General features: G+C 62.4%; 1 protein-coding gene across 4 annotated transcripts in view; it reads right to left on the bottom strand.

The window, feature by feature from the left end:
* Positions 1-1,771: 1,771 nt before the first annotated feature.
* The window catches only part of UNC5B (unc-5 netrin receptor B), a 105,380-nt gene continuing 79,772 nt past the window's right edge, over positions 1,772-27,379 (bottom strand). For 2 of the 4 annotated variants that reach the window (XM_070057796.1, XM_008270269.4), the window contains exons 2-17: positions 19,152-19,376; positions 15,326-15,469; positions 14,819-14,922; positions 13,729-13,909; positions 13,075-13,242; positions 12,370-12,534; positions 12,194-12,226; positions 10,591-10,785; positions 9,996-10,385; positions 9,432-9,519; positions 8,221-8,389; positions 7,866-8,099; positions 7,282-7,431; positions 6,765-6,929; positions 5,869-6,050; positions 1,772-4,877 (exon numbers count right to left, since the gene is read on the bottom strand). In XM_070057796.1, the coding sequence (XP_069913897.1) occupies positions 4,712-4,877; positions 5,869-6,050; positions 6,765-6,929; positions 7,282-7,431; positions 7,866-8,099; positions 8,221-8,389; positions 9,432-9,519; positions 9,996-10,385; positions 10,591-10,785; positions 12,194-12,226; positions 12,370-12,534; positions 13,075-13,242; positions 13,729-13,909; positions 14,819-14,922; positions 15,326-15,469; positions 19,152-19,376 (2,759 nt within the window). In that variant the 3' untranslated portion in view covers positions 1,772-4,711. The remainder of the gene's footprint in view (positions 4,878-5,868; positions 6,051-6,764; positions 6,930-7,281; positions 7,432-7,865; positions 8,100-8,220; positions 8,390-9,431; positions 9,520-9,995; positions 10,386-10,590; positions 10,786-12,193; positions 12,227-12,369; positions 12,535-13,074; positions 13,243-13,728; positions 13,910-14,818; positions 14,923-15,325; positions 15,470-19,151; positions 19,377-27,379) is intronic. The other 2 variants (XM_070057797.1, XM_051823799.2) reach the window with 1 other exon arrangement.

The raw sequence follows: 27,379 nt of genomic DNA, 5'->3' as shown, positions 1-27,379 counted from the left end.
CTGCACCATGCTAGCTTCCGTTCCCCAGTCTCCTCGGGACCAGGCCCTCCCTGGGCTCATACCCACCCACCCTCCCCGACACCGCTGATGGCCGAGACAGCCCGGTTTCATGAGAGCACAGACGGCCAAGCCAAGCCATGGGAGGGACCGGGGCACTGGGCAGGAGGCCGAGTGGCTGTGGGGTGGGCTGTGGGAGCTGTGCAAATGCTGGGAGAGCCTTCGGCTTCTTGTGCTGGTGCCCAGGGACAAAGCCAGCTTGTCCAGAGAGAGTGAGAACCCTCAGCGAATGCCTGCTGTGAGTACTGAGCAGAAGTAGTGAGCTCCCCATCTCTGGAAATACGCAAGCAGAGGCTGGGCACGCCCTTGCTTGGGGCCTTCGTGGAGATCCTGGCATCAGGTGAGGATGGATTCAGCCGCAGCCAGGGACCCCCTCGCTCATCCCGGAAGTCCATGAGGGGGCCCTGATGGACCCCTGTGGTTCAGTGCACCCTCTGAGGGCTGCTGCGGTATTCAGGTGTGGGTGCCAGGCACCTGTCCCCGGGCACTGGAGGTAGGGGAATTGTTGTGACCCAAAGGCCCAGTAGCCAAGACTACCCTAGGTTTCATCAGGCACAGAGCGGCTCCTGGGGAGAGGACTGGCCTCACCACCAACCCACGGAGGGACGCGGGAGGGAAGTAGCTGGGCCGGGCACCACGGTCCCCCTGATGCAACCCGGAGAAAGCAGCATGGAGGCAGTTTGTAGAGAGGCCAGGGCCAGGGCTCGGGACCATGTCCCCGCTGCACACCGGAACCTGCATCACCAGGATCCCATAGGAGCGCCGGCTGGGATCCTGGCTGCTCCACTTTCGATCCAGCTCCCGGCTAATGCACCTGGGAAGGCAGCAGAAGATGGACCGAGTGCTTGGGTCCTCCTGCCAGCCACCGGGGAGACTGGAATGAGATTCAGGCTCCTGGCTTCAGCCTGGAGCCCTGGCCATTGTGGACGCTTCAGAGTGGACCTGCAGATGGAAGATCTCTTGCTGCCTTTCAAACGAAGTAAACTTTTTTTAAAGGCACTCCTCCTCTGCCCCAGAAAATTAGCACCAATACGGATTTATCAGAACAAATCCCGTACCCTCAACTGCTAGAAACATCTGTATCAACATGGAGACCCACAGGTGGCCGTTGGCTCAGCGGCTGACAATGCCTAGGACGCCCGCATCTGGTGCTGCAGGGCCTGGGTTCGAGTCCCAGCTCCGAGCCCAATTCCACTTCCTGCTAACACACACCCTGGAGGCAGCAGGTGATGGCTCAAGTCCTTGGGTCCCTGCCTCCCGAGTGGGAGACCTGGATGGAGCTCGTGCTCTGGGCTTTGGCCTGGCCCAGCCCTGGCCCTAAGTCCTTGTGGCAGGCATGCCGGGAGTAAACCAATGCATAGGAGCTCTCTCAGATAAAGAAAAAAATTAAAAATCCTGCCCAGAGTTCCCTTCTGCCTGCACACCACCCTCAGTGAAACGTGCCCCGAGCCCCTCCCAGGCGGCCTGGGTGGACTGAAATCCAACTCCTGAGCGGACCCAGGGCTGTACCGCCTGGTGCGCAGGGGCCAGCACTCAGATGCAGCTCGGGCTCCAGGCTGCGGTGTGACCGTAGGGCAGCCACCCCCTCTCTGGGCCAGGATTCCCTCTGTGGGACGAGGTTGTTGAGCTGGGATGGTTCCCAGGGCTGAGAGAGCTCGGACAGGACAGGGACACCCCCGCCAGCCTGCGGCAAGAAGACAGAATACAAGTGGCATTTTTTTATTAGACTAGGAAATATAATTTATTTCATAAAAATTAATTTGTTACAATAGGAATGCTAAACGTTATTTACAGGTTGCTGTTTACAGAATAAACAGGGCTGGGACTGGGGTCACCCCTGGACACACAGCCACGGCCAGGAGACCGTCCCCTGGTCACCTCCTGGGAGCCGGGGGCAGGGGACCAGAGGCCCTGGGTGGTGCCCTGCAGGAGGACCCTGCCCCTGAGCTGGAGACCTGTGAGAGAAGGCGGAGGGAGAGGCACGAAGAAGAGACACCAACCTACCCTGTGGGCTCAGGAGGGCAGAGCAGGTGCGCCCACCTCCACATGTTCCCCAGGGCGCCCTGATGTGCCCGCAGAGAAGAAAGCACACACGCACACACACACGCACACGCACACCCCAGAGACATGAGACAGGAACAGCGTGAGCGGCCCTGCAGGTCCCCATGGCGTCTACCATGCAGCGCTGTCTCAGGTCTGAACAAGAGAAGCAGGCAGTGGGGGGGTGCAGCCTCAGCCAGCCCTGCATGGCCTCCCCGGCAAAGCCAGGCAGTTTGAACCCTCGAGGGGGCCTCAGCCAATTGGCCCTGCGCTCCAGGCCAAAGTGCACAATTTCTGAAAGTAAGATAGGAAGTGGCACTTGGGTGGCCGGTTGGGCCTCTTCGCTAAGAGCTCCCAGCCTGGGGCCAGGACAACAGGTGAGAGGCCAGGGACAGTGAGGAGGGGCAGTCAGGCCAAGGTCAACTTCTACCCACTGGGGCTCCCTTTGGAAGCCCCAGAAACTGGGCGAACCCCACGGGCTGCAGGCGGCAGCTGTGGAACCTTCTAGATGTCAAAGCACACAGAGGCCCGGAGAGGCAGTGGCATGCCTGAGGCCACACCGCAGTTTCCAGGCAGAGCGGGGGCCGGGTTCCTGACTTCAGACTCCTGGGCTACACTCCAGGGTCTGCAAGCAGATGACGGCCTGAACATTGTGAGGGCACGCGTGGGCTCCGGCCGGGCGGGCTGCCCTCACGTGGGCTCGGGCCACCGGGAATGGCGCCTTCGGCGGGGCAGACAGCAAGCACATGAACCAGGGCTGAGAGCCTTGGAGTTACTGCCGGCACCCAGGTGTGGCCCGGCCCCCGAGGCAGGCCCGGCCATGCCAGCAGGCCCTGATGGAAGGAATCCTCTCTCACACCTGTAGGCAGGTCCTGGTCTGCCCACGGCCAACCCTGGCCCAGGTTGCTGGGCCGCAGGTGGGGACTGCTGCTGGGACCCTGTTCCCCTCCCAGGCCCGCTTCCAAAGGCCACGAGGGACCTGCCGGGGCAAGCCCTGGGGCTCGTGCCCAGCGCTGCCGGTGGGGAGCTGGCGCTTGCCTCGCCGTGGGCGCCAAGGAGAGGCCTTTGATGAGGTGCCTGTGCCCAGGGTGTGCAGGGGGCCTGGTCCCAGCCACACCAACTGAAGAGACGGGACGCTCCCCACTCAAGCCTCCGCAATGTCCCAGAGCAATGTGGGGGTGGTGCTGTGTGCCAGCCCTCCCCCACCCCGGGCGCCCAACCCATCCTGGAAGGTTACCTGGAAGGTCTCCCAGTCGGCAGGGGTGTGGGGGAGGAGCTGAGCAGTGGGAGATGGCTGCCCACCTGCTGCCTCCACTCCCAGCCAGACCCCAGCCCCGCCTCCCACGCTCCTGCAGCTGGACAGGCCTGTGGGTCACTGCTTCTGTAGCCCAGCAGGAGACACGGAGGCCAAGGAAGGGCAGCTCTGGACTGCCCGCCTGCTCCAGTCCACCTGGCCTGGAGAATGCTGGGTGGGGTGTTCTGGAGGCCTTGCGCTAAGGGTACAGCTCCCCAGCCCCCCAGGACACAGGCTGACCAGGGAGGCTTCTCCAGCCCCATTTCTGGACCACACCCTCTCCAGGAGCCGCCAGACCATAACATTCTCCTTGGCTCACAACAGGCCTGCTCCGCCCACATTTTCCATCCCAGTGCCTCTAACTTGGATTCCCAGGAGCCTGAGAGGCACCTGCCTGGGGCCGTAGGGGAGGGAGGACCCCACCCACGCCATCCCTGGGCTCCCCCTGGCTTGAGACCTGAGCGGGAAACTTGGTACCGTGGCTACAGCCCTGTGTGACCCGCACAGCTGGGGAGGCCGAGGCCCTGCCGGAATTCGGTCCGGGCGCATTCATTAGCAGCAAAGAATTCCGCCTTCAGTCTCTGTCTCCCCGACCCGCATGTCGACACACCCACACACGCACACGCATACGTACACTCACTCGTGCCCACGCAAGAAAAGAGTTTTCTATTTTTTTGTGTTGTTTTTCATTTTCTTTTTTTTTTTCTTAAAAAGGACTTATCCAAATATCTGGATAATAAATCATTTGCGTTTCCTAAGAAACTGGGTTTTCCTGTCCCTTGTGGTTTTGGTGTTTTTCTTCTTTGAGCCTTATTAGCGGTCTGAAGCTTCCTATTTCTGCTTTTCCTTTTTGCTTTTGGATGGGACCAAGTCTGTCTGAGTTGTACTTGACCTTGCAAAGAGGGGAAGGGCGTGAAAGCAGAGGGGGAGAAACCAGTAACCAAGGCAGAAAGTGAAGAATGAGCTGAAACAGAACCTCTGAGTCCGGCAGTCACAGGGCCGAGGCTGGGGGAGGAAGGAGGCCGCCCTATGCCCCCTGACTGGCCCCAGGGCCCTCAGTCCCAGCCCTGCTCCTCTCTGAGGTTCCCACGTGGAGGCCTGGGGCCTGGAGAGATGGCAGGGGACGCAGAGGGAGCGGGACCCTGTCAGCAACAGAGGACGGAGATCTCTAAGGCTGGTCGTGGTCTGGGGCTTGGGCGGGAGGGGTCTGGAGGAGGAGGCCGGGGTCCCAGCTGTGAGCCGGCGGCGGCAGAGGCGGCAGTCCCCTCCCGGAGGCTGCCCCGCGCCTCCCGCACCGCCTGCCGCCATGGTCCCAGGCGCTCAGCAGTCGCCGTCGGTGGCCATGGCCACCAGCATCTCACTCTTGCCCATCTCCTCCAAGGCACTGGCCAGGCTGTTGAGGTCCCCGTCGTCCTGCTGCAGCGCTTCCCAGAGGTCCAGGATCACGCCCGTGGGGCTGGCTTTGGTGGCAAAGTAATTCAGGTACCTGGCGGAGGGGAGGGGAAGGCATGGGGTACCCTGAGCACTCGGCACGTCCCCGGCAGAGAGGCAGGAGGGCCGAGGCTCCGGGCTGCACGGCCCCGGGTCCCGCTCGTAGGCTGCACTGTACCCCTCTGAGCCTCGGTCTCCCAGCCTCTCGAGTGGGAACAACGCCAGTCAGCGTTCATCGCTGCACACAGGCCTAGCATTCTCCCCAGCACGCAAGCAGCTTGTCCATCGTCATCACCACTCGAGACGCTGGCACCAGGGGAGGGCTTCTGAGCCCGCGACCCTCACTCCTTCCTGACCTCGGCCGGAAGAACGCCTCAGCCATTTTTCTCCCCCGCCCCCAACCTTAGTAAGACGGCATAGTTGAAGCCTCTGCTCCGCGCAGGTCGCTCACAGGTGTTCTGTGGATAAATGCAATACGCCAGCCGCTGCGTTTATCCAGCACTTGGAGTTCTCCCAACGAGCTCTGGCACCAAGGTGTGTGAGCAGCCGGCCACCCAGCGGGCACTTCCACAACACCTGCTCCGCCCTGGGTGCATGCCTGGCTGTAGCTGATTCTCTGTCCATCCCACGAGGTGGGTGGGTGTTATGTAGGGACTTCCAGAAAGTTCAGGGAAAGTGGAACTAAAAGATTAGTTCATTTAGATGCAAGAAATATTGAAGTCCACGCACACATATGGGATCTTCAACAAGTTCATGGGAATCACATTTGAAAAAACTGTGCAGGGACTTCAATATGTGTTTGCACCCAGATAAACTCATCTTATCCCTCTGCTTTTCCAGGAACTCATCTTCGCACAGGTCGAGATCAGAGCAGGGCCCGGCCAGCGTGGTGGCCGCCTCCAGCCCGCCTGGCTCGGGCACCCGTGCCCTGAGCACGGGCCTCGTTAGAGCAATAGCACCCTCCCTGAGGCCCAGCACACCCACACCCGCTGCCAGCCGTGGCCCACGGGAGGCCAGCGTGGAGGGCTGTGGGCTGGGTCGCTCACCGGTCCATGGAGAGCTTCTGTGCCAGCAGCCGCCAGTCGTTGCCCCTCGCGTTGGGGGCATCAAGGCTGTTGCATATCTTCTGGCGGATGGACAGCGGGATCTTGAAGGCGTACGGTCCCAGCTGGGTGGTCACGGCGCTGCCAGGGGCAGAGCAGAGGGCGTCCAGGGAGCCTGCTGGCGTCTGGAAGGGCAGAGGCCAAGAGTGAGGGGGCCCCAGGGCTGGCCACCTGCACCTGCAGCTTCCCGCCTGGGACCGAGGGCTCACTGGGGCTGCAGGCGCCACGTGCTTCAGTTCCCGAGAACACAGGCTGCACGGCTGCCCCGGTGAACGCACTGCCGGGGCCCAATGTGGGCGCAGCCTCGGAGTCAGTCAAATCCACGCCGACTCAAAGAAGCCCAGAAAGCCGGAGTGACGCGTCCAGCGTCATATCCATGTGGGGGACAGGGCTGGGCCAGACCTGGGTCCAGGCTCCACCCTGTACCCCAGGGAGGAGCCAGCACTGGCGCCCTGGGGCGGCCTGGGCTTGGGATCCTCAATCCAGGGCCATGGTGATGAGAGCCCCAGGCTTGGTCCTCGCAGCAAGCTGGGCTCAGAGCCAGCCTGGCCACCTGTGTGGCTGGGTGCAGACCTCCTTCCCTGTGGCCCACTTTCTCATGCCCTTGGGAGGTTCATCATGTGGGTCTCCCCAGTGGTGTGGAGAGGCAGTGAGATGGCGTGTGTCGCCTGGGGCGGGCCAAGCACACAAACAGCATCAGTGAGTGTCAGTTGTCAGCCGAAACCCACTCAGCCTGGCTGAGCTTTGGGAGGTGAGGGGATGGCACGTGAGCCCGTGGCGAGGGAGCGAGGCGTGCACGCGCGGCAGGCCCAGCCCTACGGCGGCGCCCCGAGCCTCACCTCTGCCAGCGTGGTGTGCAGCTGGAAGATCTGGCCCTCTCCTTCCACCTGCCGCACACAGATCTTGCAGCTGAACTCCGTGGCGGCCAGGCTGTGCCTCTCTAGGGTGAACGTGCAGTGCAGAGCCTTCGGGCTGCCGCCCCACACGTGACAGAAGGGGATCTCCTGTGGAAAGGTGGGTCAGTGCCAGGCAGAGGAAGACCTGGCCCGCTATGTCCGTGCCAGGCCCTCTGTTCCAGAATGCAGCTGAGAAGGGGCACTGGGGAGGGTCAGGTTCAAGGCTGAAGGTTTGTGCATGTGCAGGTGTGTCAGGCTGGGAAACCCCCATGACCCCACGCTGCCACACCCGCCGAGGACGACGGGCACAGGTGTTTGGGCACATGAGCGTGAGGGGGCTCAGGGGGCCCGAGTGCAGCTGTGGGCGGCACCGAGTTCAGACTGGCAGTGAAGAGAGCAGGGTGGAAGGGAGGCCCCGGGCCCGCCGCCAGCCCACCCCCTCCTCCAGCTCAGCCCTCACCTGGTACTTGGCCAGCAGCTTGCTCCTCCAGTGGGCGTGCGGGATGTCGTGGAGGGAGAGGCGCAGGTTGTGGTAACTGTCCTTGAACAGCAGGGGTTTGGGCTCCTCCACCAGGTAGCCGCCCAGCGTCCGCTCCAGCTCCAGCACCTCCTACAGGCGGGGCGAGGGAGGGAAGCCCTGAGCAGGGTGCTGCTCGCGGGCTTGCCATGGGGATACGCGAAAGCAGGGACGCCAGGGCACAGGAGCTCACGGACACCTTGCTGGGGAGGTGGGCGACGCACAGACGGACAGAGATGGCTATACAATGGGAAATGCATTGACAGAAGGACACATGGAAGGAAAGACACACGAATGGACAGACGGAGGATGGCTGGGGGAACAGACAGGCCTTGACTGAATGAGAGTATGAGCGTGCAGCTGGATGGAGCACAAACTGGGCCCTGTACCTGTACCTGCAGGGTCAATGCCTCAGGACCGCCTGAGTGATGATGCGGGGAAGGGGAGCCCGGACGGTACCACGAGCCCAGGGAGGGGGTTGCTGGGAGGGACCATGCAGCTGGCCAGCTGGGGGTGACTGCCCTTACCTTGAGGGCCACAGGCGTGTCCTGCAGGCAGTAGACCCTGAGGCTGTACTCCAGGGAGGTGCACAGGGCGGGGGCGAAGATGGCCAGCTGCAGCCGCTTGACCGCTGAGCGGGAATAGGACTCGCCAGTGAGCACGTAGGTGCCCAGCTGGTCCAACAGGATGTGGCACGAGCTGGCCTCCAGCTGGCAGTAGCAGGGGGTGTTGAGGGTCTCCTCGTCCAGGGTCACCACCTCCTGCAGGGGACAGCGAGTGTGTGTGCATGGGAGGTAGACGGTCATGTCAGCCAGGCCGGGCTGGGCTGGGATTACGCGGGCTTCCCCGGCCTCCCCAGACCCCCCAGCCACGGCTCCTCACCTCCCAGTGGCCCTGGTGGGCCTGGGTCTTGAGCTGGAAGATCCAGTCGCCAGCACTGACTTGGGCGCAGTGGGGGACGCTGAGGATCACGGGGCGGCACAGCAGGAGGCCCGTGGGCCCGCAGGTCACCGAGGGGCTCAATACTGTCTGGGTCCCTTCTGAGAGTGGGCTGGGGGCAGGGCAGAGGGCGCTGGTGAGATGAGCCTGCAGACCCTGGCTGGGCCTGCAGCGGACACAGGGCGGGGCTCAGGACCCCCACAAGTCACGGGAGGGGGGCAAAGGAGGTGGAGAGAACGGCACAGACCTAGAGTTTGCACCCCCAGATGCTCACAGCCCCAAAGGCTCTGCACCCACAATGCTTCTCCCAGGGGCTGCCAAACTGCCCTCGGGAAAGCTGGAGCCCACACTCCAGTGCTCCCCGTGAGGGCCGGGTCCCCACGAACGCACTAATGTTTGAAAAACATCCTTGGAGCAGACAGAGTGGGCTAAGCCTCTGCTCGGGACACCTGAACTTGGGTCGCCTGGTCTGAGTTGTGGGAGGCAGCAGGCAGTGGCTCAGGTCCCTGGGCCCCTGCCTCCCATGTGGGAGACCTGGGTGGTGATCCAGCCTCCTGGCTTTAGCTGGGCCTGGTCCCAGCTTTCAGGGACAATTGGAAGAACTCTCTCTCTCTTTCACTCTGCCTTACAGATAAATAAATAAGCACTTTCTTTAAAGTATCACAATTCAACTGATTTTAAAAAATCCTTGCAAATTTCTTGAGCAAAAAAAACCCTCCCATTGTCTCAAGTCTATTTTTCATTAAGTATAAATTATGTCGAACATTTTCTCATGACCCACTGGCCTCTGTGTGTGTGTGTGTGTGTGTGAGAGAGAGAGAGAGAGACACTTGTTCATATCCTGTGCCCGTGTCTGTACTGAGACATTTGATTTTTCTCGTTAGTTTACAGAATCTCTTTACACAGTAAGGTTATGAACCCTTTGTCACTCCTGCAGCCAGTCTGGCCACTGCCTTTCAGTTTCCTGATTTCTGATGCTGGTTTTGTTTGAAGTGGGGACAGAGATCCAGGTTTTCCCTGGGGCACTGCCTCTGGGCTCAGACCCAGGGGCCCAACAAAGGGAAAGTGGTGATACCTGACCTCAGTGTGGGCAGGAAGCAGGGGGGGGAGAGGAAAGGGAGGGGCGGCCCACAGGGGCTGGGGTCTCCACTCACAGGGTGCTCTCTGCCGTGTTGATGAGAAGGTACATCTCGTAGAACTTGCCCTGGGGGATGGCTCCATTGGGCACCAGCAGGCTGACTCCTACGGGGAGGGGGAGGTCAGGAGGGAGGGGCTGGAGAACAGGCATTGGGTCCTGGTCCCAGCTAGAGGCAGGGGGAGGCAGAGGAGCGCCCGGTGGTCTGGGGGCTGCGGGCAGGAGAGGCCTGGCCCCTGCCCAGAGCTGGCCTGTCTGTACCACAGGGGCCTCTGAGGTTGCTGGCATCAGAAGGCTTCAAGGACAGCCCTGTCCCTTGCTCGGGGTGTGACATCAGAAAGCTGGCTTTGCCACCCAGGATGGGCACCCCCACTGGACAGAGAAACTGAGGCTTGGAAACCAACAGGCCCACATGTCCCCTGTCTCGGTGAGCTCACGGGTGGGCCAGGGCTCCAGTCAGTTTTCCCTCCCACAGTCCCTTCTTGCCCCGGACCCTCACTTTCTCCATCTGTAAAACGGGATTAGGAGGCTGTGTCTTGTACAGACGGGAGTTGGACTGCCAGCAAGCAGGGCAGGGGCCCACCTGTGCCAGGGATGCTGAGCCTCCCGCCCAGGCAGCCAAAGGTGCCGCTGACGCTGCTCCCTGGGTCGCGGGGCAGACCGAGCAGCTGCTGGGAGCCGAGGCTGGCACTGCGCAGGTGCAGGAAGTGGGCGTCGCGGGGGAATTCGCCAGGGTAGGTGCCGGGTGGGAGGACCCCCAGCAGGTCGGCCCCGTCCGGCAGGCCCGGTGCAGAGCCGGTGGTGCCCGAGCTGTAGACCTTGATCTTGAGGTTGGGCAGGGGGTCCAGCAGGGGTGAGTTGGTCATGGGGATCTTGTCAGCGGAGTCCTGCAGGGCATACACGGGCCCACGGTAGATGCCGGCGCTGGCTGTCAGGTCAGGAGGCACAGGTGGGTGCAGCAGCTGCGGGTTGTCTGCATGGGGTGGTGCCGGCCGTGAACCCCAGCCCTGAACCTGCTGGCCACGGCAGAGGCCCCGCCCACTGCCTCTGCCCCGCCCACTGCAGCAAGCTGGGAAGCGCGGGAGGGAGTTGGGAGCCCCAGCCCTGGCCTGGCTGCCACCACACCCCTCTGGGGGCCCTGGCCACACCCGCCACCCCGGACATGGCGGGCTCCTTACTGGGCCTGGCTGTCTTGAAGTTGACAGGGTGGAATCCACCGGTGAGGGCGGCAGATGAGTCGGTGATGTCACTGTGGAAGTCACGGCAGTTTCGGCGGTACACCACCACCGCCACCACGGACAGGACCGCCACGGCCACCAGCACGGCCACCACGAGGCCCGCGTACAGTGCCACGTCCCCCGAGGACTCCAGGACTGCAGGGACAGGAGGGGCCCGTGAGGAACCAGCCAGAGCCCCAGGCCCGGGGGATTCCCTGGTGGGGGCACTGTTCTAGCCGGAGCCCCGCCCCAGTAGGCTGTGACCTCAGGGGGACCTGAACCACTCTGCTCAGCCTCTTCATCACCAGGGAAATGGCCCCGAGGCCCCTGCCCTGCCTCCCGTGCAGGCTGACCACAAGGCCGCAAACAAAGGCGTTCACGCTCACGGCTCACCACTGGGGCCACCAGACCCGGGCCTTAGAGCTGCACCTGCCCAGGCAGCCGCCCCGCCCTCCCCTGTTCCCGGCTTAGAAGGTGGGGGGAGGTGGTGGAGCGAGTGGAATGAGATGCCTGGTGATGGGTGGAAGGGGAGCGGGCGGGGCTCAGGGAGGCGATGCAGGCCAGCTATAAGCAACCATCCGAGGTCAGACAGGGTGGGGTCAAGGTGGGCGGAGCTTTCTAGGAGGAGGGCAATGCTGTGTATGCTGCCCCCACCCAGCCACAAGGCACACGTGACACAAGGCAGCACAACACCAAGACTGACGTTTTAAACTCAGGGACTTATTAAGTTAAGCCTAAGTCCAAGCAGCCACATGCATGGTGTGGCTACCCTGCTGCCGAGCTTAGGCGAGGCCAAGATGGCCACAGCTGCCCGAGCTGCCTGTCCGCTTTCGGACACCCGTGCAGCTCTGTGAGCTCGGGAGTCAGCCAGAGTCTCAGAGCCAGGCAGGGCCCTCGGTCAGCCCTGGAGACTTGAGCTCCTGACTCTGCCTCCCGCCCACTCCTTCTTCATGGCGCTCACTCTGGGCCCCGGGGGCCTGGCGCCCCCGAGAGCTGCCAGAGAAGCCCCCGTAGGGCCAGCAGCTCGCCCCTCCACAGCCTCTGGCTCTGCCTTCCTAACGCCTCGCCTCTCGTGCCTGGTGAGTTACACTCTCTGATCAGCCTCCAGCCCTGCCCCTCGTGAGCCGGCCCCAGTTGTATGGCTGGCTTCATGTTCCAGAGAGATTTGGAAGCCATGGCTGAATTCCCACAGGATGGCCGGCCTGCCTGCGGGGTCCCATGGAGATGAGCCGGAGGCCTGCTGCAGCTGCCGGGACACAGCAGGGGCACGGGGTGGACAGGCGTGGTGCTGGTCCTGGCTGTCTCAGGGCGGAAGGCCGAGGGCACGGGGTTAAGAGCACTGGTGCTGATCCCACAAATATTTGGGTTTGAGTCCTGGCTCTGAGCCTCAGCTCCCTGTCCGTGATGGGGACGCAGAGCCGTGCACTGGGTGCGGGGGCTGATGTGGGGGCACCTTCGACTTGCTCTGCCCTGCACCCCACGCCCAGGAAAAGCCAGCCAAGGAGAATCGGGGACTCCCTCCCTCCCCCCAAAAAAAGGAGGACAGCAGGGAAAAGGGACTTACGGTGGCTTTTGGGGTCGCTTAGAGTTCTCTTATCTGTCGAGGGAAATAAAGGGAAAGATGATGACACAGGTGCCAAGGAAGGGTGGCAGAGAAGGCGATGGGAGATGGTGCTGATGAGGCGATGGAGGCGGCGGCTGGGCAGGGAGGCCCGGGCCCGGGGCGCGCCGAGGACTCACTGTGCACGCAGAGCCCGTCCGTGCAGTTCTTGGAGTCGAGCAGCGTCCCGCTGCAGTCGCGGCCTCCGTTCTGGGGCGGCGGCGCCATGCACTCGCGGCTGCGCCAGTGTGCACACTCGGTGCTGCAAGCTGACCACTTGCTCCACTCCGTCCACGCCCCGTCGACTGCGGGAGCACAGCACACACGTGCACGTGCACAGTTAGCCGTGCACACCGCGGCAGGGAGACGGGACCCCGAGACACGCGCGTACCACACAGACGCCCATGCCGCAGCCACACGGCCCCAGGGGCACCAGGCCAACAAACACAGACGCACGAGGTCCTCGGCACGGCCACCCAGCGCACAACTGCACACGCAAAGACACAGACCGGGGGGTGGAAAACACACCATCCACACGCACAGCCGCACAGAGCGGGAGAACACGGCCAGATGGGCACGGGGGACAGAGAGAGGAAGACAAGAACAGGAAGGGGATTCTCACAGGACCGACCAGGGGCCCCGAGTCTCTCCCTGAGCTCAGGGGCTCACAGGGCAGAGGAACCCAGCACTGGACTGCAGCGCAGCAGGAGCGGAGGTAGGGCTCATGCATGGGTGGGTGGGCGCGGGCCCCAGGACAAACACCTCCCGACCCCACCGTGGGGACTCAGGACTCTCGTGACTGGGCACAGGCCAGAGGAGGCCATCCGGGTGTGGGCAGCACGTACCTGGGCACACAGTGGTGCAGGCCGTCTTCTGGAAGGCCTGGCCCTCGCAGAAGGCCCCTCCGTTGAGAGGGGCGGGGTTGGTGCAGGTCCGTGTGCGCTTCTGCCAGCCTCGGCCACAGCGGTTGGAGCAGGGCGACCAGTCTGCCCAGCTGGACCAGCCGCCGTTCACTGCAGGGAAAGTGGCCGTCGCCCGCTTAGCCTGGCTCTGCCACTCTCCACTCCAGCCCCGATAGCAGCCCTCCCCAGTTCCTGCCCCACACGCAGTGGCAGGCAAAGGCCAGGAGAGGGCGACACTGAGTCAGAGTCACCTGGGAGTGATGGGGGCCGGAAGCCTGGGCCTGGGGCTGGAGCCAGCACAGGGCTCCTCTGTCAGCTTTCAGTCCCCTCCCAAGGGGGAGCATAAGGAACAGCAGGGCCCCTACTCTGCTGGGATAACAGGCTCAGCTACAGGGACTCCAACAGGACTGGGCACTCCCCCTGGCCACTGACCTTGCTGTGTGCCCTTGATCAAGTCCCTTGCCCTCTCTGGGCTGAGGAGGGAATCCTGGGGATTCCCTGGGAGGGCTGGGGGGCGTGGGAAGGACAGTCCAGACTCACCCCTCCCTTCCTTCCTCCCTTGGCCCTGACAGCCCCTCCCACCGCGAGAGCCCGCACCATAGACGATGATGGTGGCCGTGGTGCTCCGGCGCTTGGCCACGATGTTCTTGGCCACGCAGGTGTAGTTGGCCGTGTCCAGCAGGCGAGCCTGGCGAATGATGAGGTTGTGCTCGATGGTGATCAGGAAGTTGGTGTCCTGGCTGGGGTCGATGACATCCTCGTTCTTGAGCCACTCCACCTGCCGGAGCGGGGTGGGGGCGGTGAGGAGCAGGGGGAGGGGCCCACCGCACAGCGGGCAGGGGAGGTCTCGGTGAACAGTACGGCAGGCACGTCACCGGGCTAGGCACCATCCACTCAGCACCATGAACACCCCTGACCAGCTGGGTGGTCCTGGGGGGAGACGCACCCCTCAGGGCATCAGTTTTGCCACCTGTAAGGGGCACGTATCCCAAGGGGCTGCTGGGAGGACCCCGAGTCAGGGCTTGCAAAGTGCTGAGCACAGAGCCCGGCTGCAAGCGGGTGCCGAGTGCCATTAGCTGGTGGTGCCTGTCCTGTCTTCCTCGTTCACTCCTCAGGGTAGCCTAGCAGGGCATCAAGACCTGAGGCCTGGGTTCAAATCCCAGCTTGGCCACAGGAGACAACGTCCATTGGTGGGGCAGCTGTGAGGACCCCTGCCCGGGGCCTAGCACCAGGGGGCCAGATGGGGAGGATCCCGAGCTGGGAGCCCATCTTCCCAGTGCCCTGGTGGAGAGCTCAGGTGGTCCCCTGAGCCTGGCTCTGATTCCTGGGCCACGGTGCAGGTGCGTGCATGTGTGGGAGGGAGGGGACAGGCGGGCAGTGTCCAGGGACCCAGCAGCCCTGTGGGGAGGGGAGGCTGTCACCAGCTCATGGGTGGGTGTACACATATGAAGCACCTGGCGACCACACAGCTGGGTCTTGGATTCTGGGAGCTGCAGGGACAGGGGACACCACGGCCGAGCCCGAGGAGCCCTGGGTTCTGGCCTGGGCCCCCACGGGGTCCTGTCAGGGAGGGCCCAGCTGGGATCTTGCATGTGCTGAGCTCTGCAGCTCTCTCTTCCGTCCCAAGTCCCAGGTGCCGCGGTGGCTCATGGGAAGTAAAAGATCCTGCCCCACTGTCACTGCTCACCTCAGCCACAGGCACCCCCTCTGGCGGGCGGCACTGCAGGAGCACCTGGTGGTCCAGGGGCACCTCCTTGCCCAGAGGCTCCTGGTCGAAGTTCTTGCGCAGGTCTGGGAGAAGACAGAGTCCCCAGGCCAAGTGAGCTGGGGCAAGTCAGGAACCTAAAGGTCCCTGCTGTGGCCACTAGGGGGAAGTACACACCAAGGGAATTGGGGATCCCTTGGCTTTTTCCAGGGAGGGCCTCACCAGGTGATGGAGAGGGGAACAGGGCTCCCTCCCTGACCCCGGGACCCTCAGCACATAGTGGCCCAGGACGGAAGTAGGTGACAAAGGACATTAGGCAGCCTGGGGCTGTTAGTGGCCCAGGTTCTAAGCTGGCATCTGTGTGCCCACCCCTGCGGCAGGCACCTGCAGTCAGGGATACTGGAGGCGGCCCCCATACGGGAACCATGGGGGGAAGGGAGGAGCCCCAGGATTGGGGGGCGGGAGGGCCCAGGGGCCAGGGAGGCGTACAGGCGATGCGGACATAGGCACGGCGGCTCTTGGTGGTGCCTGCGGAGCTCCAGGCCACACACTGGCACCAGTAGTCCTCCAGCCCGAACAGCTCCTCCACCTGCTGCCGCGACACCTCGATCTGCACCTCTCGCACCCGCAGGCCTAGGAGGAGGGGAGGGGAGACACTGTCAGGGCAGCTCGGGACCCTCGCCTTGATGCCTCTCACCCCCCACCCCGAGTCCCTCTCAGTCCCATCTCCTCTGCCGCCAAGGCCCCTCACCGGGACAGTGCAGTGGCTCACGTGGGCCCTCTGCCCCGGGACCCATTCTCCACCCTGCAGCCAGCTGTGTCCTTCACCAGGCGCCAGGCGAGCCATCATCTGGTTGTGTGTCCAGTTCTCTCTGTGGGTTCTCCCCGCCAAGTCTCTGCAGTGGCCCCATGCACGTGCCTCCCCCACCCACTGAGCCCATCTGGGCATCTTCCTGGCCGCTTGCTGCCCGCCGCAGGCCACTGGACACTGATCCCAGCTGCAACTCCCTCCCTGCCTCTCTGTGCCCAGGGGATTCCCAGTCACTGTCAGCTTTGGGCCCGGCCCCGCTTCTGGAAGGAAGTCTCCCAACCCCACCCCGGCTGCCATCCTGCTCCACTGCCTTGATGCTGCCGTCGTCCCCCTGCCCAGCCACTGTCCACACAGCGCCCACCAGGCCTCGCAGGTGTGCTGGCCGGCTCTCTCCTGCAGAACGAGGGAAAACTGTGTCCTGGCCCACGTGAACCTGAAGAGGCTGGGGCAGGGCTGAGAGTCTGGCCTCTCCCCGGCCACTGCTCAGAGCCCACGGGCCGGAGCTGCGGGAGGGCCCCCTGGATCACGGGGTCCTCCAGCGTACACAGGGGGAGCTCTTGGTCTCCTGCCCACCCTCCTTTGACAAAGCCCTCTGTGCTCAGGAGAGGAGCGAACCCACCAGGATTAGGGCACCCATCTGCAGCTCCTCCCCAAACCTTGTGGGAGGACCATGCAGCCCCCTCCTCCAGGAAGCCTCCCTGACTGCCTCCTGTCCCAGGATTCCTAAGGTATCCTACCCACCTGCCCTTCTCATTAACCATCCCCCCAACTCATGGCAGGACTGAACTGGGGGTGGTGGCTACATGGGCAGGGCAGGCTTGAATCCCGGCCACACCCTCATCCTCCCGATGTGCGACCAGGGAGCTGCATTACTCAGCCACAGCCCCCAGGCCCCAGGCCGGACCCATGTCACCAGGATCCCAGCCAACCCCTTCCTTCACCCGTGGAGAAACCGAGGCCCAGAGATGGTGGATGGCAGGGGGACGCCGTCCCCCAGGCAGGCCAGGCACCTTGGCTGCCACCACACGAGGCGAGCAGAGAGGCCAGCACGGGGCCTCTGGTCTCCCAGACTTGGGGCCCAGCACCAGGCTGCCCTCCTAATCACGATGGCCGAGAAGCAGGTGGGGTCTGGGCCAGGACCCCAGGGTGGGCGCAACCCATCTGGGCTCTCAGTTGTCCCCCAGGCCCTAGGAGCCACAGACAGCACGGTGGGGGGGGGGGGGGCTGGGGCTTGCAGCAGGAGCCGCAGCAAAACCAGGCCCCACTGAAGCCAAGGAATGGACTGCAGGACCCTGGCTCGCTGCTCACGGCCGACGGGGCTGGCAGCAGGGCCTGTGTGCCTGGTGGCGGGGAAGGAGGAGCCTTGGGGTCGCTGTTAGCACTGCTGGCCACCTGCAAGGCCCCTTGCTTAGGCTGACCTCGGGGGCGGGCCGGAGACACTCAGGGGATGAGAGGGAAATGTGGCAGCAAGGCCAAGAAAGATCCAGAAAGAGGCCCCAGGACAGGGTGCAGACTCAGCTCAGCACCACCTTGCCCATCCTCCCCAGGCCACAAAGCCAGGAACGGGGCTCAGAGAGGTGCAGTGACTTCCCCAGCATCACACAGCCAGAGAGTGAGGCCAACATGGGGAGCTTCTTGCTTCTGTTCTGTCCTTTTGAAAAATGCCTTTTTTAATGTTTAAATGTTGGGTGAGAAGGGGGCTGCAGATCTATTTTTTATTTATTTGACAGAGAGAGAAAAAGAGAAAGAGACAGAGATCTTCCCAAGAGCTCCTATGGAGTAAACAGTTCACTCCCCAAAAGGCCAAATGCCCAAATGCGCTGCGGCCCAGCAGGTGAAGCCGCCACCTGCGGTGCCCGCGATGACTGGGCATGGGGGCTGGGACCAAAGGCGGAGATCGGGACCTCAATCCAGGTCGCCCACGTGGGTGGCAGAGACCCAAGTTCCTAAGCCATCATGGCTGCCCCCCAGGGTCTGCACTAGCAGGAAGCTGCAGTGGGGAGCGGGAGCCGGGAGTGGAGCCCAGGCACTCGGATACAGACACAGGCGCGTTACCTGCTAGGCTGCACGCCGGCTCCGGCAAACCCTTTCCTATGATGATGATTTTTAAGTTGTGGTAAAACACAACACAGGGCTTGCTGGTGAGGCCATTTTAAGGTGTACAGTGCAAGGCAGTAAGTACGTTCTGGGTGTGGTGTTGGGTCTCAGTGGTTCTGAAACTTGTGGGCTTTTTATGGGAAACAGAAAGTGGAGTAATAGACACACAGAGACAAAGAGGAAGAGGAAGAACAGGGACAGAGAAACACAGAAGTGGAGAGAGAGAAGAAGAGAGAGGGCTGGGAGAGGACAGAGGAGAAGATAAGAAAGAGATGGCACAAATGAAATGCAGGGGCCAGCGCTGTGGCGTAGTGGGTAAAGCCGCATCACAATGCCGGCATCCCATATGGGCACCGGTTCGAGTCCAGGCTGCTCCACTTCCAATCCAGTTCCCTGCTAATGCACCTGGGAAGTTGGTTGATGAGGGCCCAAGTGTGTGGGCCCCTGTCACCTATGTGGGAGACCGGAATGGAGCGCCTGGCTCCTGGCTCTGGCTGTTTCTACCATCTGGGGAGTGAGCCAGCAGATGGAAGACCTCCCCCTCTCTCTCCCCTTCTCTGTCACTCTGCATTTCAGCTAAATAAATCTTATGTACAAAAAAAAAGTAAGACAGAAACCAAGGAAGGCCCTGGAGCTCTGGGTTGGCTGGGGTCCCTGCAGTTGCCCCCACCTCTCCATCCCAGCCCCCTGAGGTTCCTGCACTGGGAACAGGGGCCTGGGGACAGGCGTGGAGCACAGTGGGGCAGGCCCAGTCTCAGGAGGGGGAGGAGCCCCAAGGTGCACCTCCTGCACCAGGGATGGCAGGGCTCTGCCTCGTCTCAGAAGCAGGGACGCTGTGGCCCCGCTCCCATCCCGGGACTCTGCGCCACCTCCCAGCCCTGCGAGTGTCATCCCTTCCCGGACAGTCACAGGCTGAGCAGCCCTGGGCCAAACTCCAAAGCACTTGGGAAAGGGGACCCTTCTGCGCTCCGCCACAGGTAGCGCCCTGGAAGCTTCGGGTCTGCAGTGTTCTGGAGTTCTGCTTCCCAGGCGCGGGCGGCTCCACCAGGAAGCCCGGGCAACGGCCCCAAGTCTGCACCAACCGTGCGGGAGGTGGCAGGGCCTTTCCTGGAGCCCTGTGACTATGTACTTCTAGAAAGGGAACGTTTGGTTTCTGTGCAAAGGGAGAGCACCTGTGAGGTCAGGGTGTACCCAGGGCGGTGGGGGCAGGGCTCCCTCTGAGCTAGGCAGGCGCATGGCAGCCGTCTCGGGACCTCACTCCCTGCCATCAGCAGGACAGGGAAGGGACGAGCACTCAGTGAGGGAGTGCAGGCTGTTGAACGCAGTCACCCCAAGGCAGGCCGGGGAAGACGGCGGACACCGAGGGGAAACTGAGGCCCAGAGGAGCACGTGGCTGCGGGGGCTCACCAGTGGCCTCGTCCACGCCCTCCTGCGTCACGTGGTCGTTCTGGCTGACCCACTCGCCATTGCACTTGAAGTAGATCTGCGTGGCGGGGAAGGCACGGCAGCGCAGCTCCACCGGCTTGTTCTTGACGATGTAGGCGTCCTGCGGCTCCTGCAGGAAGTGGGGCAGCGGCTCTGCGGGCGCCGACGGGAAGGAGTCGGGGAGCACCTCACTGCCAGAATCAGTGCCTGCGGGGGAGGGGAGACAGCTCCGTGAGGCCCCTGGGCACCCCTCATCCACTCTGGGGGCCACCGCGGAGGGGGAAGGTGGAGACCTGCTGGAGGTGGTATGTCACCTGGGCAAGGTCTGCACGGCGGGGCCTCAGTTTCCCCATCCTGCCCATCCCGGCCCTGGGAGGCTGCGTGTCCCACTTCTTCATAGAGGGGGTCCTCGGTGGGAGGGGAGTGAAATGCTGAGCTGACCCTCAGGGTGTAGACACCCCCTCTGCCTTCGCCCTGCCCGGCCTCATCCCTCTTCCCGTGGCAATGCCACAAAACACGATGCACCGGAAACACGCTGGAGCTGAGCTGAGCTGGAGCTCAAACCAGGGCAGCTCTGCCCTGAAGCCACAGCCGCCCTCTGCAGCCCCAGCCAGCCGGGCTGACGGACGCGGGGAGACAGCGGGAGCCGAGGGGGCTGGAGCGGGCCGCGGGGCTGCAGCCCCAGGCCTGGGCTCCCCAGCGCTCAGCAGCCACCCGCTCCCAGGCCTCCCTTCTTCAACCCAGGGCGGGAGGGGGGACCTCCTCTGACCTGCGGCTCGGCCCCACCTGCATCCACAGCCCTAGGGATGAGGACATACAGAGACTCCTCCCCAGAGGGGCAGCATGGAAACTCAGGCCGCCCCACTCCCTGGAAAGAACAGCGCCTCAGGAGGTGACACAAACAGGAAGGGACGGAAACCAGGCCAGGCCAGGCGATTGGCTGACAACCCACTTAGGAAAATTGGCTTTCCAACACCAAACGCCAAACAATCAGATGGCTGGGGACAAGCGGTAGGGGCCTGTCCTTCTCTGCTAACTGCTCTGGGAAACAATGAACTCCACTGCAGGGTGCACGTGTCTGCCCTCCCCCGGCCAGCAGGGCTGGGCCCTGAGGCCTGGATGGTGGCTGTGATCACGCATCTACTCCCCAGCGCAGCAGCCACCCTGGGCCCTAGGAGTCCCTGAGAGCAGGTGGAACGAGCAGGCCTGATGGCTTCCCTCCGTGCTGACCCAGAGAGCCTGCTGGGACCCGGGTGGTTTTGGGAGAAGACGTGGGGATTGGCCGCACAGTGCAGGTTCGGAGCACTGGGGCCCTGGACTGTGTGGGTGAGACAGACAGACAGACAGACAGCTCGGGGAGTGAACGGCAAGACAGCACACTGGGCGGTGACTCCTGCACCTTTAAGGGAGGTACTTTAACCTCACTGGCGGCTGCTGTGGGGACCAAGGGAGATAAACAGGCAGGACTGCCTTGGTGGGGTGGGCACACAGTAGGTGCGGGAGTGGGGGGATTAGCACACACTAGGTACAAGTTGTTGCCTTGAAACAAGCCACCAAGGCTGACCTGCTGTCAGGACTTTAGCGCTGACTTCTCTAATTCTTCCAGTAACCCAGGAAGGTCCGTCCTAGCCCGGTTCTACAAGATGGGGAGATTGAGGTGCAGAAAGGTCACGCAACTTGCCCCCCCCGGTCAAAAAGCTAACAGGAGACACAGCCAAGGTCTGAACCCAAGCAACAGGCCTCAGTGTTTGGGAGGGGCCCAGGCTCTCCCCTGCCTGTTGCGCCACCATCAGGGCGCCGGTGCTGAGACTCCCACCAGCGCTGGACACTGGCTGGGGCCCGACAGTCGAGGGCGCCCCAGCAGCTACGCAGCGAGGAGGCTGCACATCACCGTCAATCAAATGGCCCGGTGGTTTGCCCCAGGCCCCTATGCACAGCTCTCCTGGCACAGGCACTGAGGGCTGCCTCCTCTGCCAGGCTGGCGTTGTCCTGCACACATGGGCAGCCCCTAGGGTCTGTAAGCTGGGGAGGCACTGGCTTAGGACACAGGGACTTGCCCACAGCCCCGGGAGCTGAGCTCTGTGCTCACCCTGAGATCAACCTTCCTGCCTCCCCACCAGGGCAGGCAGCTCTGGGGAGAGCAGACTGGAGCCAGAGGGGCATCCAGACAGCAGAGAGCTTGTCAGATTCCACACACAGCCACCACCAGTGTCCACAACCCCTCTAGGCTGGAGTGGGTGGAGAATGGACCCTCCTCAGGGTGAGGCAACCCATGCTGGCCTCAGGCCACTTATCTATGAAATGGGCAGAATGGCCTCCTCCCCCCATGCCCCCGCTACATGGGAGGGGGTGGGTACACGTCCCATGCTCGCCCCTCCCTTCTGGCCACGCCGCCCCGGCCCCCAAGCGCCGGCTGCCCTGGTTCTCTGCAGCACTGCGGGCTGTATTTATGGCTTTGTTTTATAACCCTAATGCGGCTCATTTATAAAGTGGGCGCAGACGCAACCAGGGAAAGCAAACATTAGCCATCCATTAGCGCAGCAGACCCTGCATCTGGTGGCCCCCGCCCTACCACTCCTCCCTGCCCTGACACGGACACAGAGTGTCCCCTTTGGTGACACGGGACGGCTCCCCACAAAGCTGCCACACCCTTGCCAACGTCCCTCACCCCAGCATCCTGGGGGCAGACGCTGTGAGAAGGTCAGGAAGGACCTGCGGGTGGCCTGGGATTCTACCTTCAGGGGCTGCAGGGGCACGCGGTGCTGGCTGGCACACAGTAGGTGCACAGCGTATGCAAATTAAATAAAGGTGGGGGTGTGAGTTGGTGATTAAGTCATTTTTTCCATGGTACTCCAAGGCCAAAAGGAAATTCTGCATAGTTAGGAATCCATTAAATAGATCCGAACAGCTTTGTAAGTATTTATATCCTAAAAATTGAGTAGCCATTTGGGAAAACACAATATATCCTTTGAGAGAAAAAAAGGCTATCTTTACTCCATTCCGAAAGAGCCACGTGGCTTACGAAGAGGGATGCAAGCACCTGCTGGCACCGCACAACTCCTCAAGCCTCGCAGCCAGAGTGTCACAGGGGAATCTCAGGTGCCCGAGTCCCAGCTTCGCAAAGGCCTGGCAGACAGAATCGAGTGAGGCCACGTTGACACTGCACGTGACCCTGGGCTGGCAGCTGGCATAGTCTCTGACAGCCATCCAGAACTGCTGTCTCACAGGAGACTAAAAACGCTCCCCAGCACCCCGAGAGTGGCTGTGGCACCCTGGGGCCTCTGGTCACATGGCTTTAGGAACCCCAGCCCTGTGAGCTATGGGGGACAGTGCTGAAGTCCCTGGTCCAGGGCTGTAGGCTAGGAAGGGGCAGAGCCGGGCAACAGCGCCAGGAGATCTGACCCAGATCTGCCCATGGGGCCCTACAGTGCCTACAGTGCACCAGCTCTTGGAGCACCTCCTAGCCCCAAGGGAGCACTGTCTTCCCAAGCAAAGATGAAGGCGCGGGGCACCTCCCCAGCTGACGGGAGGACACACAGCTTGGAGCCACAGCCCTCCGTCCTCTGCCTGCCTGGTGTCCCAGGACGCCTCCCGCCGGCTCCACCTTCACAGAGAATCAAACATCTCAGAAGGGCTCCCCTGGGGCCAGCCCTGGCCTTTTTGCCAGGCCGGGTGTGGATTTCCCACTGGCGGGGAAATTGTCTACGTACACTTTTTCCCCTTCCAATACAGGAACTCACGCTGCCAAATCGCAGCCTGCCCCTGAAGACACACCCGTGTAGCAGGGTCTACACGTCCCAAGAGGGAGGCATGAGAAAGGACACACGGCTACGGGACGGACAGACACAGGCCAAGGAAGCCATGGGAGCCAGGGGCGGCCCTGGGTCTGCACCCAGCAGGGGACAGCCAGGGCTGTGGGGCCACCCTCCCTCGGGTGGCCACGTCCAGGTCCACAGCCTCTGCTTCTGCTCGCGAGTGGCAGCGTCCTCTTGGCGAATCCTTCTCTACAAAGCACATTTACAATTCCTGGCTCAGAGTGCGTGGGCGGAGCCAGGAGAAGGAGGAACCACGGCTGCTGGGCTCTCAGCGCACCCACCGCAGGCCTCAGATGAAAATGACCTCCAGTGCCTGTGGGTGGACTTCCGTGGGCACCAGTGCAGTCACCTCTTCTAACTGACCTGAACCGGCCTTTATGAAGTCTCTCGGAGGCTCCAATGCCGCCTCCCCATCAATCCACATCCACCTGCGACTTACACACCGACGGGGACAGGAAACTCGGCACTGCCTCTCTCAGCCGGCTTCTCCTTTGGACAGACAACAGTTAGCAAAGCCTTCCTCGCTTTCCGCTGCAGCTTGCTTGCTGAAGCCCCAGCCGTTGCTCTGATTCTAACCTTTGAGGCCTCACGGAACCTTGCGCCTCCTCCTCCTGGCGACAGCTTCCCGGTCTGCACAGGCTGCAGCCTGCCCTCCCGGGCATCTCTGCTTTCTTTCTAGCACTCTCTACAGGGCACAGCTTGTACCCCCTCCCCTCCATCCTGGCTGCCCGAGGCCGCGCTCCACTTTGCTCATGACCCCTGGACACAGGGGGCGGCAGGTGACCAGGGTAGGGTGGCGTCTGGAAGGCACCTGCTGCTCTGGCAGGTGTGCTCCTTAGCAGGGTGGGTGGCTGTTCCCGGGGGGAGGATGGGGGACAGGGGATACAACATGGCCTTCCTGGTGGCTCCCATGAGTTCATGTCACGTCCTGGCCTGGGAAGGGAATGCAACTTGTACCCTAACAGGACTCCGCCAGCCCCCACATGTCCTCCCAGGGCCTGGCCAGAGCTGCTGTGGAGAGGCCCACTTGTGTAACAGTGCTGGAAGCCAAGCCACTAGAATGGGCAGGAGGCGGCGGCAGGGGGGGGGGGCGTTACTGCTCCCGGGGGAGGCCAGAGCAGCTCTGCTTGCTTCACCACGAACCTGACCCTGGAGTCTGGCCTGGGTGGGCAAACAGGCTGGCCCAAGAGCCAGCGGGCACGGTTCACGCCCTCCTGTGCATGGAAGGCCTTGGGAAGGTCGCTGGGGCCTCAGTTTCCCCCATACAAAAAAGGGGTGGACACTTCCTACAAGGTGCTGCTGTGAGGGCTGGCTGAGAAAACAGGTGCAAAGTGCTTTGCTAACCGGGCAGTGCACACGCCGGGGGAGGCAGCAGGCAGGAGCTGTCCTCCACTAAACCCGCACTGGCAGGCGCCTCCAGTGCGAGGCCAGGAGACCCGCATTCTCCCAGCTCAGAGAAGTGACCACCTGCACCGGCAGCCAAGCCAGGTCAGAACCCAGCCTCTGATTTGGGGCAGAGGAGGGGACACGGGGTGCAGAGAAACAGCACGGCCATCTCAGGCTGTGGTGACGTCTTTCCCATGCCTGGGACGGAAACTTACTACCACCACCACCACCCGCCCTGGGCCTGGTGCCCAGGGTGGAGACCTCGGCTGCAGTGGGTGCAGGGAGGGCCCTGACAGCCCCACCACCGGCTCCTGTCTCCAGGCTCAGCACCAGGGGGAGGGCATGTGTCTGAGCAGGACCAGGGCTGGCTGGCGCAGGATGAGGAGGGGGAGGGGCAGGCAGGAGGTGAGGGAGAGAATGTCCTGCACTGGGCACACTCACACTCATCAGCAGCAATCCGGGTCTTTGTCCAGGCCCGGGCACCAGCGGGTTCTCACCACACTTGACCCCACTGCTGCAAAATCTCCGCCATTCACAGCACGGCCGGTGCTGGGTGGGGAGTAGGGCAAGCGGGGTGGGTGGGGACAGAAGCCATGGATTACGTTGTTTCCAAGCCACGCAGGCCCAAGTAGACGGACCCCTGCCTGCACACAAAGCTCTTTCTCCCTCTGACCCGGCTCCTCCTCGGGGCTGGGGCTCCAGGCGGGGCCCCCCTAGGAGGCGGCTACAACGGCCGTTCTGGATGACAGGTGGGGACTGGCCTGCCGGGGGGACACTGTTATTCCTGACAAAGGAGACCCTCCCTCTGTACAGCCCTTTTCCCACAGCCTCCGCACACTCACCCATGCCTATGACATCACTTCCTGTGAGGAAGTGGCCTCGCCAAGATGGCCGACTGGGGCAGGAGCTTACATCCCAAAGGGGCCTCCAGGTGCCTCTGTGGAGGCTCTCCCTTGGGAGAACTGAGGGGTGCACACAGGAGCTGCCGGGAGGCTGGGGATAAAGCCCCGGGGCAGGCCCAGGGCTCTGACAGAGAACCTGACCTCCACGCTCCAGGGCCACCCTACTTACAGCGTGGGGAGGGACGCCACAGGCAGCAGGTCTGGCCCAGACTCCACCCCCAGGAGCACAGGCCCTCCCTCCTTCCCCTGGCCACTGGGCACCCTTGGCCTTGGGCCTAGATCCCTCTGAAGTCAGTTTTTGGCTTCCCTTCCAAGTCCCAGGTCCAGGGGGGCCTCCGAGTCCTGGGCCCTGAGGAGGGGGCGTCCTACTTTTCCTGACCCTCCCCCTTCCATCATCCCACTCCAGGGAGCAGCCACGTATCCAGCACCTGTCACTTGAAAACCTGGGTTTTAAGGTGATAACACACACCCTCATCAGTGCAACAGAGGCACAGAGTGAGGCTCAGACAAGTTAAAGGACACACTCAGGCTCTGGGTACCAAACAACCCCAAGCTCTTGCCAGCAAAGCAAAGGGCCAGAGAGCGGCAGGGCAGTGACCTGCTGGCACCAAACCCCCGACCCTGCACAGGGCTCCTGTCTCCACGGGCCTGACTCTGCCCAGCACTCACTTGGGGATGTCCCAAGGCAAACAGGTCTGCGGGAGGCTCAGGGCCAGGCTGGCACGGTCCCCTAGACTGAACCCCTTCTCGCGTGCACAGACCCTATGCCCAGACCGCAGTGCCAACGCATAAAGCCCCGAACCACACATCTGCCTAGCACCACCTCCTGCTTATCCCAAGCCCGTCTTCCTGACCGGCCCTCCCCCACTGGGCTCTGGCTTTGCCTTCTGCCTCCTAACATCCACTCTCCCCTCCCAGCGAATGGCAGCACCCTGGAAGGTGACTTCCTCCAGAGGCTGCCCCAGTGGCTTTTTGCACCTGGGCCACTGAGCTCGGAGGGCGTTTCCCGCCCTAGATGGGCTTTGCTTTTCCTGCCCAGGGCCTCCGCTGGCATCTCCTGGAATCGCACACCCACACTCCATGTTGTCCCTAAGATCCCGGCTAGAGTGCCACCTCCCCAGTGAGGCCTTCCTGGACCAACCCAGCTTCCATACAGCCCTGTGTTTTTTTTCTTCCTCACAGCATTCGGCTGCCCTGGGACTGCCCTCTGGCTCTGGGTTCTGGGCGGGCTGGCGCTCTGGAGGGCAGGCTCCTTGAGGGCCTGGGGAATCCTGCATGCCTGTGTAGCCAGGCCCACGGGGGATGCAGGGCCTTCTCCAGCTGTGCTGCCCGGCCTCTCCAAAAATCCCTGCGGTGGCAGGTGCAGGTGGGCGGGGCCAGCTAGAGGGAGTGAGCTTGGTCTGGGCTGAGGGGGAGCACAGGACCCTGTCCTTTTGGGAATCCCATCCTGCAGGAGGCCACCTAGTCACTGCCTTCTAGGATGAAGACCAGAGAGGGTGTGACCTGGCCTTGGATCACATAGCACCTGAGCTCCAGGGTCAGAAAGAGGAAGGAGTTACTATACTCCCAGAAGGGGAAGGACTTCAGTTTTCAAACTCCTCCTTTCTTTTTAAGGAGAACACTTCATTTTCTTTTCCTTTTTCTGATTAGAAAGGCAATAGCTTTTCACTGTTAACAATTCAGAGAAAACTAAAGATGCAAACCAAACCCCTATTCCCACTCCCAGAGGCACACACAGTGGGTGTCAGTCTTCCTGGATTTGTTTTAGGAGCATATTTTCTTCCATAAATGGGATCTCAAAACACAGGTGTGCATCCTATGCTTTCCTCTCAAGGTTACTCACTGAGGGCTTTCAAACCACAAGCGAATGCACTAGGCATCTCCGTCTGTCTCCCCGCCTCCCTGCACACACATCCGATGGGCGTGGCCAGCAGGGCTGACTGCTCCTGGCACAGCGTGCTGGGTCACTGCAGGGCTTCTGGGTGTGCAGCTGGCAGGGGTCCGGCTGCGAATGACATCACGTTGGCTCTGCAGGACTGGGCACTGGACAGAAAGACACCCAGTGCCCTGTCCCTTTCTCACAGAGAGTTAGAACACCCGAGGTTCA

This window comes from Oryctolagus cuniculus, chromosome 15 (genome assembly GCF_964237555.1).
Source record: "Oryctolagus cuniculus chromosome 15, mOryCun1.1, whole genome shotgun sequence".
Taxonomy (NCBI): Eukaryota; Metazoa; Chordata; class Mammalia; order Lagomorpha; family Leporidae; genus Oryctolagus; species Oryctolagus cuniculus.
The sequence above is the reverse complement of the archived record's forward strand: the minus strand, read 5'-3'. Positions and strand labels throughout refer to the sequence as shown.